This window comes from Xenopus laevis, chromosome 9_10L (assembly GCF_017654675.1).
Source record: "Xenopus laevis strain J_2021 chromosome 9_10L, Xenopus_laevis_v10.1, whole genome shotgun sequence".
Classification (NCBI taxonomy): Eukaryota; Metazoa; Chordata; class Amphibia; order Anura; family Pipidae; genus Xenopus; species Xenopus laevis.
Window position 1 is genome coordinate 75,479,614 of NC_054387.1, and position 21,081 is coordinate 75,500,694.

The window sequence follows — 21,081 nt, forward strand, 5'->3', positions numbered from 1 at the left end:
TCATGTAAAAAGTTACATTGTAGTAAAAAGCAATAATCATTGCTTTGCTATATCTGTTTTTTTTTTCACTACAACAAATGGAAAATCTTGAAAACAATTAGTAGGAGGGAGAACTGCAAGATGACCTACATAATGAATGATTGGAATTTGACATCTTCTAAAGTTACTACTGTTTCCCCCCCCCCTAAAACCCTGCAGCCTGAGGACAATCGTGGTGGAAAAAGAAAAAATTCAGACAACACATTGGGTGAAGTCAAACACATTCTTTCCGTCTCATGCACCAATATGTCTGCCATAGATGCATCCAAAAGGATGCGTTTGAAGATACACCTAAGTTTACTTTTTCACTGACTTGCTGTCAATGATGGTGCCTCAGGCTCAAAGGCAGGCAATGCAAGCTGAAGTAATGAGGTGGATATGTAGATTCAGTTTGTGTACATCCCTACCACCCCACCCTTACCCAATGCCCTCACCACCGGCACAGCATTCTTTGCACCCCTATCAATATACCTCTCCTGGTCCCTTAACACCAGCTCTATAGTGAAGAAAGCACAGCAGCGTCTCTTCTTTCTGCGAAAGCTGAAAAAAGCCCACCTTCCACCACCCATTCTCACTATCTTCTACAGAGGGTCTATTGAAAGCATTTTATGCAGCTGCATCACTACCTGGTATGGAAACTGCTCTGTATCAGATCGCAAGATCCTGCAGTGGGTGGTGAGGACAGCGGAAAAGATCATTGGGATCTAGCTTCCTGCCATTATGGATATTTACCACACCCGCTGTCTCCAGAAGGCTACCAGCATTGTCAGGGATAGCACCCACCCTGCACACGATGTCTTTACCCTCTTGCCTTCCGGTAAAAGATGCCGCAGTATTCGAGCGCTGACTTCCAGAATGCGAAACAGTCTATTTCCACAAGCCATCAGGTATCTCAACTCCCAAGGACTGAACTGAATATATTCATAAGGAACTGAAATGTCCACTTTGCCCAGCATGACGTGTACTAGAGTTGTTGTATAGCACCGGGGGCTTCTGGAGGAACGTCATTTCGTTTCTACTATGTACTTTATTTACTGTATATGGCTGAAATGACAATAAAATCCACTTGACTTGACTTGACTTGGATATACCTTAACTTTGCAAGCATGGGATCATTCCCAAAACTCCTCTTTTATGTATATGTGATATACTGTATATACTGAAAAAGCCAGTAAGCCAAGAATAATACCCTTTTTACCTGTTTTGGGGGGGTTTTTTGCACTAATTTTTCACCTTCAGCACTAGCCACTGCAGGTGATACTGCCTCTAGATAAAAAATAAAAACAGTCCTAGTAAAAACAATAGTTATTTTATTGGTAGTTTTCCGTTTCAAATTTTTAAGGGTTTTATTTAACAGTGAAATACTCATGGTTTTCATGCAGCATAACTTGCATGACAAACTCTGGCTCCCGTCTTTTCAAATTGCACCAGAGTGCGCTGGTCTAGGAGTATGCCAAATTTGTGGCACAATCTGCACTTCGGCTGCCTCATAAGCATCTGCTTATGTGCCCTTTTATTTGCCATCCACATTGGCACTAGTGGGGAAACACACAATTTCCCAGACCCGGAGGTCTGAAAGTGAGTTCATTCCTACCATGGTATAGACAAAAACTAATGACGCTAGGCACTTGGAAAAATTCTTGTAGTGGCCTATTAAAGCAATTCACCACTATGTTTATATCGCTTATAATTGCTGGTACAAAATGATGAATGACTTGTCGCCGAAAGTCACTTTTTAAAAAATTGTGGTGATAAATCTCCTCTTTGGCTACTGCCCTTAAAGGAGAAGGAAAGGCTAAAATTAAGTAAGCTTTATTAGAAAGGTCTATATAAATACACCAGTAAAGCCTCAATGTAATGCTGCTCCGAGTCCTCTGTCAAAAGAAACACCACATTTCTTTTCTTCTATTGTATACACATGGGCTTCTGTATCAGACTTCCTGTTTTCAGCTAAACTTCCAGGGCATGGCCTTGAGCATGCTCAGTTTGCTTCTCTCCCCCTGCCTCCTCCCCTCCCTACTGTAATCCGAGTCCAGAGCTATAGTGAGCAGGGAGAGACTCACGCAGGAAGTGATGTCTCACAAAGACAATATGGCAGCTGCTATCCTAAACAAACAGAGAACACTTCTAAAGCAGTTTACTCAGGTATGATAAAGCATTCTGCAGAATAAATATAGTGTTAAAGCTTGCACTATTATGGCTAATCTATTGGCAATAAACTGCTTCAGTAGCTTTCCTTCTCCATTAAGTTCTAACTACAGTCAGTATAAGTAGCTGCTACCTGTGTGCACTGCCCCATAAACAGTACTGAAAAGTGAGAATTTTTGTTGCAGCCACTAAGACACAGTTTAATCATCAGCTGTAATGGACTCAAAATAGAGTTGACTCTTCTGTCAGCTCTTATCATACCAAAGCATCTGCAAAAGAGAGATTGGACATCAGGGACCCCAGTGGCACAAATAATCATTAACGCAATTCTTTGTTCTCTTTGTCATGTTAAGGGTTCCCTTTTTACAGCATGTCAATTGAAGAAATGCCTAGGAAACTAGGTATCCATGAACTCCCAGCAGCCTGGTGCTAATATTTCATTCTTATATTCCACAAAATGAAGAAATATCAGTTTTCATCCAGTCTCAGAGATTTTCTCATTTGCATTAAACGCAGTCAGGAGGCACTATTCAGCTTCTAGGCCTGCATTTCATTTGCATTCTAACTGGCCTGATTTTCCAAATAAGGACAGACTCAATATTCTGAACAGTGCCTCAGAAACTCTTGTCCCCAGCTTAAGTTTCAAGTGATGATGCGTTTTAGACTCGTGCGAATGTCAATGTTGCTTTAGTAACAGTCTCTCTGAGGTCAATCAAGCCTTGAGCACGATGAGAAGAAGCACTGGTGTTCTGGCACCGTTATACAATTTGATGCTAATTTCTTAGCATTCTTTCAGAAGAGAGGGGGCTGCTGGCTTTTTATGAGATTTTAGTCGCAGTATCAGAGAGATCTCCCTGAATCCCACTAACAATGGAAACAAAAAAAAATGGTCCATATGCATTTAGACATCATAGCCTGCTTGTCTCCTGTTGTCATAAAGCTCCTCCCACTTCTCTATGACCACGTGCAAAGTTTTAACCTTTGACCTTAACGCAATATCCACAAAACATCTTTTAAATCAAATTGTTGGAGCTTTGTTTATTTACAGAAAACCCAACCCAACAACACATGTTGTTTAAAAATGTACAAAATATTTCTATGGATAATTAATAACTTGACTTTGGATTTCTGGCACTTCATGTAGCATATTTATAAAAAAAAGGGTGACAACAGAGCTCACTACAGTTCGCCAGAGTGTAACATTCCAGCTCTCTTATCACTTTCATAGGATTTTAAGGGCATTAATTTCCAAAGAGTGAAAATAGAGCTTTCTTCAATTCATCAGGGATGAACTTTCCAGCTCTCTAATGACTATAATCTATAATTTTATATTTATGAAAAGGCAGACAAAGGAACTTTCCTGCTCTCTAAATATTTTATAGGGCCATAATTCTCAAACAAAGCTCACCACAGCTTTCCAGCTCCAATCACTTTAATAAAATTTTTAGGGGCATAATTATTAACTGGTGAAAAAAGAACTTGCCAAAGTTAACTAGAGGGGAACTCTTCAGGTCTCTAATCACAAGATTTCAAGGAAATCATCAAACATTGCCCATAATGATAATGTAATTACAGTCATTTAAAAGAAAACAAGGATATTTGGTGTTCCTTCCTAAAATGTTCTTGCCTTCTCCTCATCCCTCTATGTCAGACTCCAACACTCTGCTTGTAGTCTGTGGGTGGTGCAAACACTTGATTGACTAAAGATATTGTTTACACTAAGCTTACTAGGTCTCTGTACCACCTTCATGCCTACTGTGATGGCTTAGGCAAGAAGATAGATCAGGAGTGCCCATACTTTACTAATGCGGGGTCTACTTTTAGTGATAACATATTGTCCTATTATGATCTACCGTCATAATATCACTGTTAGCATTCTGTTCCATGGAAAATATTACTTAACTATTATATTGATTGATAAGACAATTTATATGACTATATTTAAAAAACAACTATTTCTTATGTAACCTTAGAATAAATATCTGAATGAAAACAATGAAACAGGAGGGTGATTTAGACACGCTGTTGATTGACAGTGTCTAATAAAAAATTGCTTTGGAGTGCAATGAAATGGTTTGAAGTGCAGAGAAAATGAATTATTTTTGAGAATATTTACACTCAGATCTATCTATTTCAGTTTATCAGTGCAGAATAGGATTTCAGAGTTGCTGAAAACAACAATATTGCAAACAGGGAGAGCACAGTAAGTTAACATATACTGTAAAGACCTGACTGGGTCTGATGTTAAAACTTCACATAAGCCTCAAGACGCATTCAGGGAAGCTGACATGGGACCTGCTGTGGGCAATCTTATTTGGATGTAATGTCACAGTAGCCTGCAACTGACTTCACAGATACAGAATTTCCCCCATTATTTCACACAATATAGAAGCATGCACCCAGCCTTGCCCAAGCAAGATGCCCATGCACCTGCAGATGAAACCTGTCTGCTTTGATGTTATTCTATGAAAGTGTTATATACAGTAACTGATGTTATGTAATGTATACATAAATACCTGTTATATATATATATATATATATATATATATAAATATATATATATATATATATATATATATATATATATATATATATATTTATATATATATATAGACCAAGCTTTTTTATTGCAAAAGTCCCTAGAGTGCAACAGCATTCCTTGTAAAAAAAAAAAAAAAAAAAAAATATATATATATATATATATATATATATATATAATTATGAAGAGGACCAGCACTCCGTTTACAAAACTCAATATTTTATTGTAGTGTCACAGTATCTCCAACGTTTCGCCCCACTATAGTAAAGGCCCCAAAGTTAGCCTAAACGTTGGAGATACTGTGACACTACAATAAAATATTGAGTTTTGGAAACGGAGTGCTGGTCCTCTTCGTAATTATCTACATATCATTTTGACCAAGCACCCGGAAAACGATATATTGTGAAGGAGTGCGGGTATCATCTGCATTATGCCATTTGGTTTGGCTTCCAAATTGCATTTTGAGAGGGTGTGTCCCAAATCTAAGGTGAATGCTAATGGTTTATTGTCCGGTAATGAGCTGATTCTCCTTCATCAAAACAGATTATTAAAGGTGGCATGTGCATCTCCAGAATAACGGCCTTCAGCGCCTGCAGAGAGGAATAAATCATTCGGAGAGGACACTGAACCATGAAATGATTCTGTTAACATGTCATCTGTCCAGAATATATTTTCAAATCTCTTAGAGAAAGGTTCTAAATTATGAAGGAAAGGTGGCCTAACAAAGTTGGTACTCGGGGAATTGATTCTTTTAACCTCCTCCATATGCTACCTCATTTACTCTGAGATTATAACATTTATAAATAAAAAATGAAATATATTTACTCCTGGCTGCCATTGTGGCTAACCACTGGAAAATTTCCACTAACAGAGGGGTAGTATTATGTCTCTCTAATGTGGAAGTATGGAAGCATTTCGGCTGGTGTATTACATGATATGCACACAAAATTCAGTCCAGAGGGTGGCCTTCTAGCTACGGTCAAGTATATATTTACAGTAATATTACAGTACAGTGTTTATAAACAGGGTTATACTTTCAAAGGATATCGATTACTCTGCACAGGAAGTATCTTTATTGGGGGGCTCAAATTGGAGGCTTGTATGATGATGAGTGAATACTTGAAATTAATTTTCTTGGCCCCTATACTGCTTATGTATTCCACAGATTCTTTGGATAAAATATTAATTATAATATATTAGGTGATACAATGTGGTAGTGCAGACCATGGAAGGTCCCAGTGTATAAGACTGATAAATGAGATCCATTTTATTTAGCATCTGCCAGTCTAGGTGGAGAAGAGTGGATTGACCTGTGTCAGGCTTAGGAAATAGGGCCAGTCCACCCCTGCAATACTTAGCTGGTCATAACTATGCTCTGGACAAGGACAGAGCACACCTCTCAATGCTGCAAAGGAGCAAGACAAGAGGCATTGGGACATGAGTCACAAGGTAACACTTGGTTGCAGGCAGAGCCATGCCATATTTCCAAGGATACTGACACAATACCTTTATCATAGGAATATGTCAGTTTCACCTTAACTTGTATGGCAGCAGCCATAATATTTCCATTGCTAAGATAAACATCTTCCATAAACACCAATAAAACTACATCCATATAAAAATGAGAGAATGCTTGCTAGAAATATTAATTAACAGTTAGAATAGAATATATATATTTGGTCAGCATAATGTCCCTTTAAATTAATCTCTGCCTATGGGTTCATAATGATTTGTAGGTTAGGGGACAATTCCAATGTTATTTTCTCTCAAGCAGATTCTGACATTTGTTGGAAGGGAGTGCTTGATATTATGCATACCCTTAGGCTTATAATTTCCTTTCAAATAATCAGCAGCAGGGCCCTGGGAATATTCCTTTGCTATTTTAGTCCAGAAACACTTTATAACATAAAAATACTTGCAAGGCCTCAGTATGTGGAGGAAATGAAATGTCATCTTTAAATGCTTGCAGAAAGCATAATTAGTAATCAGTAAAAAATATCTATTGCTTCTTTAGATGAAGATCTGGCAATGGGGGTTGCAAGCACGGGATGACCATCCTCAGGTTCTAATCTGTGAGACCCTCAAAATGGCTATTTTGTGAAGACATTTCAGTTATCATATGAAGATGTGTGGGGGTAAAACATGAGTTAAGGATGGGTGAGCTCATTGATAACCCAGAGACCTCAGTTACGCCCCTGCTCAGCATTGTTATTGTTTTTTTGTTGTTCTTGTTAGTCTTGCATATGTTGGCCAGTAGGATTCATAATTATTTATTTCAGTTTCTCACACAGTTCAATGATATCAGGTGGGTTACACAAATTAGGATAGGCTTGTTAGTTCTGCCAAAGTGTGTTAGACTGGAGCTGACACAAGGCTTCCATAAGCATTAATATCCTTGGTGTGAACAAAGAGTGTGTAGACTTCTGCTAGTGAAAGTTTACCTTGGGCCTTGTACACCGTAGCTGACTTTATAATACTTCAGTCTTTAACTAACAGCACGTTGCCATAATAACATCTATATGAATATATATATGAATTTTATTGATACTTATCAACTTGTTTAAGAACTGCTGGTGCCCAAAAAATTATCCGAGGTAAAAAGTCTGGTGTAGCCTATGCCATTATTATTAAGGTGTAATATTAGCAAGCAAAAATTGCTTATAATATCAGTATGTTAGTAAGTCAGATAGCAAGATGACTGAAATATTGTTATTAGGTTTGATTCTCCCTGTATAATCCTCCTGCATGATACATTTTGGAATATTACTTTGGGCAGCTATTGGATACTAACATATCCACTGGTTTCCTACTTGAAGTAACCACAAATTCTGGGTTTATAGAGGGCAGACATATTCTTAGGAATTGGTTGTTGGCTTAGCCACTCTTGACCAACCTGTTGATCCATGTAGGGACTCTAATGATACCCTCCTTGATCAACGTCTGATCATAGCTTGGTCTGATATTGATCAAGCAGGGTGAAAAATTCTCCTTAGATAATCTGATTATTGGGCCTAGTGCTACATCCATCAACTTGTTGTCATTTGAAATATTGAGATTATTGTGGGATGTTTGCATGAATGATGATGAGGGATAAATAGAATTTTAATCAAATGTATTCTAATTGACTATAGGGGAAGGTTATTTTGGCTTATCCCATTATAATAGCAAAGGAGTTCTGTGTCTTTCAGGTTCAGGTTTTGCTAGGCAACAGTCGGACATTGCGGGTCCATATCAACATATTACACAGCACTATTCAGAGAATATCTAATCCTCTAAATCAAGGCAGCGCTTGTGTGCAATGCCAACCGTTGTGCCAGTGTGCAGCAGACATATAATCACAGACGTCTGATACAGATGCCTGGTATTTTAGATACATATTCAAACATGGCAAAGAGAACACAGCAAAGCAATGTCTATTTATGGCTATGTATTGTAATCCTAACACTGGTAAGAAGATGTAAGGCTTTTGTGAAAGGCCATTGTTTCAATGATTTATGAGCTAAAATGGCTCTGATTACAATAAAACCCATACATGGCTGCAACTGATTGCCATTGACTTTCCCCCCATATATTTTACCTGCAGCATAATTTGATACAAAGAAAGAGAAGCTAAGAAGGGGCACTTAAAATTGCAATCATTGTGTGTACTCTGTAGCCTTGGAAACTGTAACAGCAGCAAAATAAGCAGCAATTATGTATAATTTTCTTCCTACTTTCATCACCTTGGTAACCAGTATTGGTTTCCCATCTTAGCATTTATTGAGAGTGTTCGGCATGCATAAAAATAACAAAGAAATAGGACATGTCGCTTGTGTAACAATTACAGGGAAGCTTTTAGGACAGGGCAGAAAGGGCATTTACTGCATCATTAAAGACTCTTGGGGGGGTTACATAAAAGTAAAAACTGGACATATACAGTGTAACTTTTATTTTATATGAATTTCATGGATGTCCACGATGTGTACCGACAGCTGCCGTTTAAAGGGGTGGTTTACCTTTAAGGTAACTTTTATTAAGTTTTAGGATGGCTAATTCTAAGCAACTTTTCAATTGTCATTTTCATTATTTATTTATTATAGTTTTGTAGTTATTTGCTTTTTTCTTCAGATTCTTTGCAGCTTTAAAATGGGCGTCGCTGACCCCTTCTAAAAAGCAAATGCTCTGTAAGGCTACAAATGTATTGTTATTGCTACTTTGCATTACTGATCCTCCTATTCAGCCATCTCCTATTCATATTCTAGCCTCTTATTCAAATCAATGCAAGGTTTCTAAGGTAATTTTGACCCTAGTTACCAGATTGCTTAAAATGCAAATTGAAGAAATGCTGAATAAAAATCTTAAATAACTCAAAAACCTTCAATAATAAAAAATGAAAACAAAAGGCAAATTATCTCAGAATATCACTCTCTACATCATACTAAAGTTATCTCAAAGGTGAACAATAATGATAATAGAAACCTTCCTATATTGCCAGGGGAACTTTCTCAGGTCCAGGATACATAGTTATAGCTGATGTGTTTCTATTATGAATGTAATTAACAAACATGACAAACCAGTCACAAAATCCTGCAAATGGCACTGTTTCTGTCTCTACTATTAGTAGTTCAAAACATTATTGTTATGTTAGCCAAGCACTCATTTAATGGAGGATGATCCTCACGTCTATGTTTTTTTGTGTTCTGATACTAATAAATTATTTTGTTTGTAAATTTAAAAGATGTATTGAATAGCTGACAAAATAATCCATACAATCCCAGAACCACTTTTAAATTCAAAGTAATTTCCTGCGGTTGGCATGTGTGACACATTTTTAAATGTTTTGGTTGAGCACCAATGACACAGATGTCAATACTACATACGGAGAACACAGGTGCATAATCAGTGGCAAAAAGGTTCTTTGTGACCTTAATCTTAAATAGTAATGTATATTTGCTTTGTTTGTCCATGCAATTTATGAAAAATTGCACACCAGGCCTGATTAAATACAGTATGACCCTAGGTGGTTTGTCAAACCGATTGGCTTATTCAGGTGAACTGGGGATTCCAGCTGATGTTAATTTCAATTGCATGCCTTAGTTGTTTTCAGTAAAAGATAAAAGGGGAAGCACACAGTAAACCATTTATATCTTAATAATAACAACACCTAAGCTTAAATGATGAAATGATGAAACTGTAAGGAATACTTACCAACTCTCCGGTTCATGCCAAAGCCATGGACAAGATGGTGGCGCCCAGTACTTCCATGTGGCACGTTCTGACGCCAATGTCAAACGTGTGCAGTGTCAAAACGCGCAGCGTCAACATGCAACAGTGTCAGAATGTGACGCATGATGTCATCACGCTCGTTTGGCACAAAAATCTGTCTATAAACTACGCCAGAGCCTTGCAGACCTTGCCAATTATAGGTTCAACTTGTTGTGTTCCTAGGTGTGATTGAATATACTGTTTTTGATTCCTGTTATTGACCTCGGCCTGTTATATCGACTAAGTACCTTGCTGCCTGAAACGACCTTTGCCTGGACTTGACTATTCATCTTCTTTGACCCTTTTCAGATACCTAGAACTGTGTTTGAACTTGCCGCTTCCTCCTTGGTCCGCAAATCCTAGAGGAGCCTTCGGGCCCTGACAGAAACATCCACAATTCAAGTGCATCTCTATGGCAATTGCAATTCTCTTTAAAGTTTTAGTAGTGTTTAAACAGCATAATGTCTGCTTGGTTCCTAGATACAGAGTACTTTTGCTTCCTTGGAGCATCTCAAAGGAGTATAAGATTTCTTATAAGCAAATGTGAGGACCAGAGAGTGGTATGCCTACAAATTGTATCTTACTCATGCATGAAATCCTCTCTGTGTGCCTGTACCCAGGCCAACGCAGTGGCCCCAGGTGCAGTCACAGGGGAGACTGATGCCAGCGTAGATTTTTAGACTGCATTTATCCACAGGCTGAGAATCAGCCTGGTGTGACATTAGCCTTATTATGTATGTAAAATAGAAATCCTATAAACAAATGCTAAACCAGAGTTGTTGTTTTTTTATGGTGTTTTTTTTGCTCAATCCTCATCCTCATCCTCTGGAAAGAGCATGAGTACTACGTGGACATTTGTTTTCTTTATGGCCATATTTTTCGAGGAAGGAAATTTGTTTGTCTTTCATCCTGTACAGATTATTATTCCTCAGAGGCTTCTGGTTGCTGCTGAGAATGGAGTAGGGCCATTTTGGGCCATTCCACTGCTAAGGTGGCACACCACAGTTATAACATTTTTTGGGTTACCTGGCCTTCTATTCAAGACACATGTGAAAGGAGGTGTCAGTTTAAGTAATGCTTAATGGTCCTACCATCCTGCCCCTGGATGAGTGCCATCTGAGGTATAGCACATACCTTATGGCAGAAATTCCCATGGGATCAGATTACCAGCAGCCCTTTTGGTTGAAACAATAGAGATGATAGCATTTCAAAGACCAAAACCTATGAATCTTTATCAGAAGAGCAGAAGGAAGAGTATGCCTGCTACTGGCCTTCAAGTCATAACTGAAGTCTCCCATAGAGAACTTTCAAGCACTTACCAGAACTCCTAGTTAATGGAAAGAGAAGGCATTGCATCCTGAGCTTTTTGAGGTACTAAAAAGGTCTGACTCAGAATTTAGGAGGTTTAAAGGTGAGTTAAAGACATTCTTGGAAGCCCAGGCTGAAGGCGAGTGATGAGATTTATATGCTGTAACTATTACAGAATAACTAAAATGAAAATGTTTTCATATATCTCTAAATGGGTCCCTGGAATGCTGGAAGAAAAATCAAAAAATAACACATTGTGAGAATACCTGGTGGGCGGCGGGGATGCCCGCTGCTTCCCTATCGTCGTGCGCTGCCGCTTCCAGGTTTTGAAATGCGGGATTGACACTGGCATCTTTTACTTTGATTCCCCGTGTGACGTTACCATTTTGGCGCAAAATTCAAATATTTAAAGCTGCAATGTACTTTTTCCAATTGCCCAAATTTAGGCCTATCTCCATAGTTCCTGGGTGCGCTTAATATCTTCAGATCTCGATACCTTGCTGCCTGTTTACTGACCATTCTTCGGATTTGGATTTTGAACTGTGCTACTGTTGGTTCTGACTCTGGCCTGTGACCCTGACTACGTCTCTGTTTCCTGATCTTATACTGCTTTGCCTGATTAGTATCAGCCTGACCATTGACTACGCTTCCAGTTCCCCATCCTACTACTTCATGTTCGATTCCCTAGTCTGCTCAGGACTTTCCCCTTGGTCCTCTCACTATAAGACCTGGTGACATCCGAGTAGCGGAATACTCCTCCAGAAGCGAAAGGGGGCTGTTATAGGCCAAAAGGTGAGCCATGACTGGGACATTGGGGTTTGTTCTGGGTTTGGGATACCCTAACGTTACACACAGCTTGTGTATATAGGGTTGCAAAGGGTTTTTAAATGAGACTGTATTCTCTCAAAACTGATATGCTGTTTTTATGTTAAAATTAGAAAGTATGCTTTGCCCTCACTCCTGTATGAGGCAATGGTGTAATAGCTTCATTTAGTATTTATGTATTTCAGCAAATCCGGTCAGTAACCTTTACTTTGCCAAATGATAGGATGTTTATAGGAATTATTGTTCCAAGTTTGTCAGGAAATTTTACTTTTGAAACTTGCACATATCTGTCAAAAATCGACTGACAGCTAAATAAAAATTGATGTCTTGTCATACACAGAAAGGGGCTAATGAAAATTTTCAGCTGCCAAAAACAATCGAGACCAGTGGCCTGTGAATTGTAATATTTCAGGAAAAAGTCAAAGATAATCCAAATGCTTCAGAGCAGAACCTTCAACTGTTTCTTATAGAAAGTTTGGTGCTTCTGCAAGAGCACAATGGGTTTCAATTTATGTTGTACTTTTCTGCAAAGTGCAAACTGGTGACCTATGTTACTGTGACAGGATGAATCATATTGGCAACAGGATGGATGTTTTAAAAATATTTTTAGTAATCTAACATTAAATAGCTTTTAGCAGAATCAGATTACTCCTACACATGTCTGCATAGTCTAAAGTAATACTGACGCTTACAAACTACTTTTCAAAATATTAATTTTAATTTAAAAGTTGCGTACAGGTCATGTTGACCATTCTTTTCTGATAGGTCAACTTTTGTAACTTGAAGTTCCTAAACCTGTCAGTTAAAGCTTCTAATGCAACACATATAGAGGAGCATGGTAGATTAGGTAGGTAATGTAAAAGCATTGGGTAAATACTTTTATGGCAAAATTATAAATAGATTGCAAACACAATGTTATGATAGATGTAAAAAGGTTTCATATCTGGTCTCTGTATCTCTTTAAAGGGGGAACTAAACTCTTCATATAACTGTTCCTTAGTTCTTTAAAATTGTTATTTAGGATTATGTTTTCGTAAGGATTTGAAATGCAGAAACATATGGGTAAACTATGGTTGTGTGCATTATATATTAAATTGTAATATCAAGGGGTTCGTGAAGTGAGAAGGGACGAGGGCAAGAGCAACAACCCCCCCCAACACACACAAGATTAGTGTGTGTAATAATTTGGACATTCTGGTTTATTGTTAGCCCCAGTCAAATCTCAATAGAAATTGACCTATTGGGAAAATGCTCACCTCAGTTTATGACCATTACTTCTAATATCATCATATTTTGAAATGGGAGTATGTATCATCAGTGGCGGAACTACCGATGGAGCAGGGAGTGCCCCCTCAGGGCCCCCCGGCAGCTCGCGCGACACTGTTTATTAAATCATTTTTGAACACAATGGGGCTCATTTATCAACACCGGGCAAATTTGCCAATGGGCAGTTACCCATAACAACCAACCAGTGAATAGCTTTTTAAAGCCAGCTGCAAGTAGAACAATGAATGCCTCAATATGATTGGTTGCCATGGGTTACTGCCCATGGGCAAATTTGCCCAGTGTTGATAAATGACCCCCACTGTGTTTAAACAAGGTAGTACCATCATTTATCAAAAACAAAACAAAATCTATATCAATTTATTTTCAAATCCACAATGTGCCATTGTAATGTCCCTGTAATCTGGTGGGTACTACTGCTAGATGTATCACATATTATAGAATTTGTGAATAAAGTACTTTATAAAATTGCTGCCGCCAGGTTTCAGTGTTTCCAACTGTTGCAAACCTAATGGAGATTTGGGCAGGCAGAGGTGCTTGTGTGCCACTAATGGTGACAGGTGCTCATGAACAGCAGCTCATTTTCCCTATTAGAAATGGTTTTGTACCGGCTAATGATACAATCTGCTCACCGCAGATTACTCTAGGAGACCTACAAAGATTATATTACCGTCCTCAGCTAAGTAAATAAAAATAAATGCCGTACATGGCGATGTTATAGTTTATGTCTCGTTCTTTTACCATGATAATTTTAGAGGTCGAAAGAGGTAGAGTTCTGTCTGCTTTAAACTATTAACTTTTGAATGGATGTAATTAGACAGATTGCTCAGTGTAGCAGCTAGTGGCATTCAATGAACCGTACCATTGGTCTTATTGTGGCGGAGTGAAATGTTTTGTCTTGCCAGCTGTGATAACTTTGAAAAACTATAAATGGCAAAAGCACCAAATATAAAATGGACACTTACACGCTGCATAATTATTACTGCTAGCCAAGTGCAATGTTCACATTCAGTTTCAAAAACTAGAGAGCTGTCCATTCCACACACACATATATATATATAAAAGGAAAGCAGAAGTGTTCTCCGCACTCAAAATGCATGTATGTATTCTATTTTACTGTATATGTATTAGAAGGTTTATATACCCATGTAAAGGGAGAAGGTTGTAGTGCAAAGCATATGTGTATATGAATACAGTCTCTGTATATATTTATAGAGAGAGATTACTGTGCACTCCTGTTGCATTAAAGCCCAGGCCCAGGAGAGCACTACTAAGGGCGACAAATCTCAAATATGCTTTTCCACCTGCAAAAATTAAAATCGCCTGTGGCAAACTTATGCATCCCTACACGTCCTGGGCGACAAATCTCCCTGTTGAACACCCTAAAGCTGGCCATACATCGGCCAATAAAAATCTGCCCACTTAGACCGAGCAGCTTATCAGCTCGTTTATAGTGGCCTGTTTATGGCCAGCTTATTACTGTTCTGAAATAGCCCCGAGTACTCCAGCAGAGATCAGGTTAAACAGGGCTTCCTTTCACAGTTGAAGGAGCAGGAAGGGTTCTCATGCTGATTTTTACCCAGTGTCGGACTGGCCCACCAGGATACCAGGAAAACTCCCGGTGGGCCCAGGTATCAGGGGCCCTCATGCTGCTAAACTTTTGGCCTATTTCATGGCCATTCCCTATTTCTAAGAGAAAAAAGAGGCTAAATCGAAGGAATAATTGATTATAGTATGTAAAGAAAACAGACTAGGAGAAGAGAGGTTGAATAAGCAGAGGAAGAATATTAGTACTGAGAGTGGGCCCCTGGTCTAAGGTTTTTGGGTGGGCCCCTGGTGTCCCAGTCCGACACTGTTCTTACCCACCTTTTCACTGCACCAGTGGTTCTTAAAAACAACAGAATCTTCATTTATTTCTGTGGACTTGATCTTACACATTAAGGTTACATAGTTAATAGTTTCTAGAACACAGTCTTTTTACCTATAAGCTTAAGTGTAAGCGGTCAATATATAAATAATCAAGGTTACAGTTGCAACTTCCCCAACTGCTGCAATTTGTGGTTTTCCTGCAGTTTATTAAATTTTAGATTTGCACACATAGTTGAATTAATTTTGGCGAATTGCCTGCAGTTGTGCTAAGCACTGGAATTCTGGGAAAATTATTGCAATTTGAAAACAAAACACAGTGATTGCACTTACTGCACTTATGAGTGCTTATTTACTGCCTTCCGTAGGTAAATAAACCCTCATAACTTTTACAAAGCTCTCCAGGGCAAGAGGCAACATTAATGCAAGACAATGACAAGTGAAGAATTAACCAGCTGTAGCTCTTTGCTATTTGCTCATATGCTTGTCACTATGGTCATTAAACACATTTGCCTATAACTGAACAAGCAAACAATTCTATATCTGCCCTCCGTATGTTTGATTACAGTTTCAGACCCATGCTGCACGTTAATCTTCCCATGTTAGATCAGAGTAAAATGATTAACTGGTACACTGCATTACAATTGAAGCATCCTTTTGCATAGGTAATTAAGTTTTGAGCCAACTGCTTTGGGAGAGCTAGGGGATCACAGTGGGGGAAGCCATGGGGTCAAAAAATGATCTTAGTACAGGGTATGGCCACTATAAATTGTGTATTAGCTGTCACACTGGGTCTCTGCAACTGCAGCCTTGCTGATAACATTCCAACACAGAGAACATGTGTTTTTTTCATTTTCTTCTTTTATTACATTCCCCCCTTAGGTTGATATTTCCAGCCTATGCTATTTATGTTTAGACTTTCCCAATCATTTTACTAAGCAAAGTATTTCTATCTGATATTAGAATAGTAGGAACTAATTGCTTCAGCCTCCCAACTGCTCTCTCCATTGAAATTCACTTTTTCCTTCTTTTCCCGCAGATGGTTGTCTGCCAAGTGGGCAGATGGCCAGATCAGTTAAGCGCTGCTTGGGACAAGAGCAGAACTGAGGCACGAAAATGACATAGTTACTGAAAATGTTACTTCTTCCAGCAAATATTTTTTGTCTTTTAAACTGTGTTGCTAATTTTTTGTGACATTTTGTATTAATTTAAAGGGGTTGTAAACCGAACCATAATGCCATCTTCCACACCCCCTAGTTTTCTATAGAAAATGCCAAAAACCATAATTGTAGATGCAAGAAAATTCAACAGTGAGAATTCTACTGATCAAAATAATCTTTATAAATGCAAAATAATTGACCAATAAGAATGCAGATTCCAAGCACTATGTTAGACATTTTGCTGTCATCTTACATACTGAGATAGTTATGTCTTTTTTGTCTTCATTATATTACACTGGAATCAAACATGGGGATACAGGTCAGGCTTGTTGAGTGTGTGGAAACTGTGTTCAAAGCTTCCAACTCTAGTTGCAGGAACAAAGAAAACAAAGCCAGATTTAAAAAAGATCCCCTGGGATTCTCATTGGAGGTTTTTTTGCGATGGAGTCGATGGCTGAGAAAATTTGGGGAAAAGTTTATTCTGCAATATTGCTTTAAGAATACAACCCTGAAGTTGCTAGACTACAGCTCCCAGCATGCCTCCACCTTCATTATATATTACATTATTCTGGGATTTGTAGTCAAGCAATAACTGAGTAACGTTTGGTTGAGCAGTCTACCCCTTTAACTGGTCCACTGACATAGGTCAATTGGATTGATTGTTTATTTCATACATGGGTTGTACCACTTGCCACATGCAGCAGCCCTATGCAAAGCCTCTTAATCTTCCATTCTTAAGGGGTCGTAATCCTCCTTTCTGAACGCTGATATTGCTAAACTACATATTCCATCAGAATTGTGTCAAGTGGTATTGAAGCCAAAGGTGCCACTTCTGTCTGCATGCTCTTAGCTCTCAACACCACCAACCTCTACCGCACTCCTCCCCAACCAGTTGCACCCACCTCTACTCTCCTATTCTTTCCACACTACAAGCTTGCAATTGCGCTACTCGAGCAATGTGCCCTAGGCAGGTGCCCATCCTACCCACCCCTATATTAAACTGGTATAATGAAATCAACCATTTGACACCATTCTAAAGCTTCTCTGTGTGCTGTATTGTGTGATTAGTACATGTTTCCTATGAAGAGCAGGATTTCTTCTGTGTTTGTTAAATACACTAGACCAAATGATTCTCTATTACACAAGGGTTTCGGGGACGTTCTCCTTTTTACTAAAGGTAATCACTGTCAGCTTTTCTGTTTGTTATTCTAGAAACCCACCACCTACGTTGCTTCATCCAGGAAAATGGTGTCGAGGTTTTAGCCACTTCATTTCACAGTAAGTGTACTTCTTGCATCAGTTTTACCATAGTGTCTTAAAGGGGGGCTGGCATTACAATAAAAATTGCTCTGAATTTTATTGCTTGTTAAATGAATCTATTTCACATATTTTCTACTGAAGGGCACAGTGCGAAAGATCTGTGCGATCAGCCATATTTTGTTACCCACACTGCAACATTGCTTTTCCAAAATTCCAGTATAATTGCACCCACAGCACCCCCAGCTACTGGAGGCACAAAGATATGATTGAAACTTGTGCCTGTGAGGACAGCATGCACTTACATGCCCTTCGGTTGAGCTTAGTATAACCAATGCAGCATTGAGTGCATATATGTACAACATGCAAATGGAGCCCTGTCCTTAACACTTAATTAAGGCAGACATTAGGTACTTCCTTTGTGCCACAGAATGCTGCATCTCATACCTCTGGTAATTGGCATGTGGTGATAGCAAGGCTGCCATCAGGGTTGTACAGGGGTTACTTCAGTCATGGGCCCTATGGCAGAGTAGGTCTCAAGAGAGGCAAGAGAGGCAAAGGTGAGATTTGTAGGTCACAAAAGGCTTGTACTATAAGCAGTAGCATAACAATGCCACTCCGGGCCCTGCCACCTGACCAATGGCTTGAGTCCCCCGCTCCCTGCCCGCTCACAGCAGGTAAGGAAAGACAGCGGCTGGGGAGGGGCATTTCTAAGATTGCTAGATTTGCTTACTTTATAGTTATGTCACTGAACATGAGTTTATTATCCTAGTAACATTAAATTCTGCAGCTGATTCAGGATAACATGGGGAGAGCAAAGTACAAAAATTCCAGCCCCTGTGTTTATTACAAGGTGGAGTGGAAAGCCACATGGTTCACACAACAAATTACAACAGTGAACAATAAGTAAAGGCCCAATGACCAAACAGGGTGTGCACACGGTTCCTTAGAAAGCAGACAGTAATTGGTTAGCATGTATAGTACTGAATAAGCAGTGACTGGAGACCACAGACAATAGAACTTGAATCTTCACAACACAAAAACTAAAACTAATCAACAACAGTTATGAGAGGGGAAGAAGGCTGCATTAATAAAGCTTGTATGAATATTGATACAGGATTCTGGGGGTATTCAATGAAAACATATGCCCAAGACATCTCTGACATGTGGGGTTATTCAACAACAACAAAAGCATGTTTTATTCAACAACAAAGGCTTACAAAAAAATAAGTATTTTTTACATTCTTAACTGGTCGGTATGTGTAATGTCCCTATGGAGTGAAATCGAACAGGGATCACTGGTAACAGCAGATATTAACAAAAATACATAATTATTCTTCCACAAACAAAGCCGAGCTTCACATTTTCTGCCTTTTGATTTCTTATGAGCTTTGTTACAGACCCAGTGCTTTTGTTATCTCCATTCATAGAATAATGACTCCACAAGGCTCATTTTATCAACAGAGAACAGATATTACCTCCTGCCTGGAAGCCACTGATAGTACAACTGCTCTCATACACCTATAGCCATGGCCAATCTGAGATTTCAGACAATGCTGACATGTTTTTCTTCTCAGGCTAATTTATGCAAAGCACTCTGGCCTTTGGTTCAAACTGATGGCTTCTATTTATTTACCTTTTTGCAATGTTCCTGAATGATGATTCAATTTATCATGGTCTGGTAGATAAGGAGAAATAAATCTATGAGTTTTTCTGAAATACTGACTCTGGCAAGATTAAACAAATCATAAGGAACACAGCAATGCTGTATTGTACTGAAGGAAGTACCATAGAAGAGGAGAAGGGACCACACACACAAAGGTGTTATGAGGGCAACCAACTTCCATGTTTAAACATGATAATCATTCCTTTTTGCCTTAAGATGAGTGACGTAACTACCATACAGCAGACCCCATGACTGCAGGAGCTCCGGAGGGGCCTGGACCACGGGTCTCCCCTACCATGACCCTTCTGTAAATTAAATTTGCTTCAGAGCTCATATGCTTTTTTGTGGTGCATGGAGCACAAGTACAAGTGGCTGGGTGGGCAGAAGGGCAAGTGGAGGGTTTTAGTTCCAGAGTGCTCGCTGGGCCCCCTGAAGATTTTTTGCAGTGGGGGGGGCCCATAAGGTTCAAGGTACACCAGACTCAAGGCCTACTTTTATCATGTGGTACTGGGATTAGGGTAAATTTTCTCATATTAGAAAGACCACATTTTCCTTAAGGAAATTACTAAAATTAAGCAGCAGTATGCACCCTTGCTCATAGATGGTAATTAGCTAATCTACAGTGTGAATAAGGAAGATGCAATTAAAAAACTTCTTTTGCCTGGTTTTGCCAGGTAGCAGTTTGGTCCTCACCCATGATGTGGCAAAGCCCTGGGAAGAAGGCAGTTTCAAGTACATTAAGCCGTGCTAGGTATGAGAGTTATTTGCAGATACTATACTGGGTGTTCCTGAAGACCCAATAAGGGCATGTAACTCATATAAGAACACAAGTATTTCTTATTGTCAGTATTTGGAAAAGATAGCCATTGAATATTAAAAACAGAACAGAAGGCACTCTTTGATTAGCTATCTAGTGGTGGCATATGTATTTGTTCTCAACACCATTCTCAGTTTCGCAAAGTACAAGTTAAAGTCATTAATAACCAATTTTCAAATATATATACATCTATATTTCCTTGATACAGTGTGATCATTAATCATTTGTGAAATCCTCCCCTCGCCTAACATCATTGATCAGTAAATATCTTTAAAAGCAGAGTTCATGAACTAAGCAATGATCTAAAACCATAAGCAAAATTATTAGGTTAAAGTAAGGTGAATTATTCAATTCATTGGAAAAGGATTCTCAAGCTTTGCTTAAACCTTATTTATTGGACCAGGTAAATATCCAAGTCCTGGGTAGGAATGGTTGTGCTTGCACTTCTTAATACGTGTCTAAGTACGTGTGTGTAATAAATATTGCTTTTAGTTTTTACAGTCATCACTATACCCTGGCAGCAATAATAGGGATTTGCTTGTTTATATCTCTTTGTCTTTATCTTGTTGCATATATATATATTTACTAAGTATGGATGGTGCGGTCACTCATGTAATGTATGGAATGGAACCTATTTTGCAGTAAGTGTTTCCCTTGCAAGTGTGAGAGGTAGATCCTACAGTGCCTATGCCTGTAGGTAATCAAGGCCTTATTTAGTGAGAAGCCTATAGCTTGATCAATGAGTATATTTTGGGTCAATATATACCCTTGTGAAGATCAACTTGTACCCATTCTAATATCAAGCCACACCAAGCTTAAAAAAACCATGTAGGTATCCCATCGCACAAACTTTGGAGAAAACTAGCATCAGCCAGGACTCTGGATCAAGGCCCCAGCAGCCCCTGAGTCTATTTCGGCAGTAGTTACT

The 21,081-nt window shown here is 38.8% G+C and overlaps 1 protein-coding gene across 1 annotated transcript in view; it reads left to right on the forward strand.

The window, feature by feature from the left end:
• myo3b.L (myosin 3b L homeolog) overlaps positions 1-21,081 on the forward strand; it is a 143,202-nt gene that overhangs the window by 31,592 nt on the left and 90,529 nt on the right. The window contains exon 8 of the mRNA XM_041576285.1: positions 17,626-17,691. Coding sequence (XP_041432219.1) covers positions 17,626-17,691 — 66 coding nt within the window. The remainder of the gene's footprint in view (positions 1-17,625; positions 17,692-21,081) is intronic.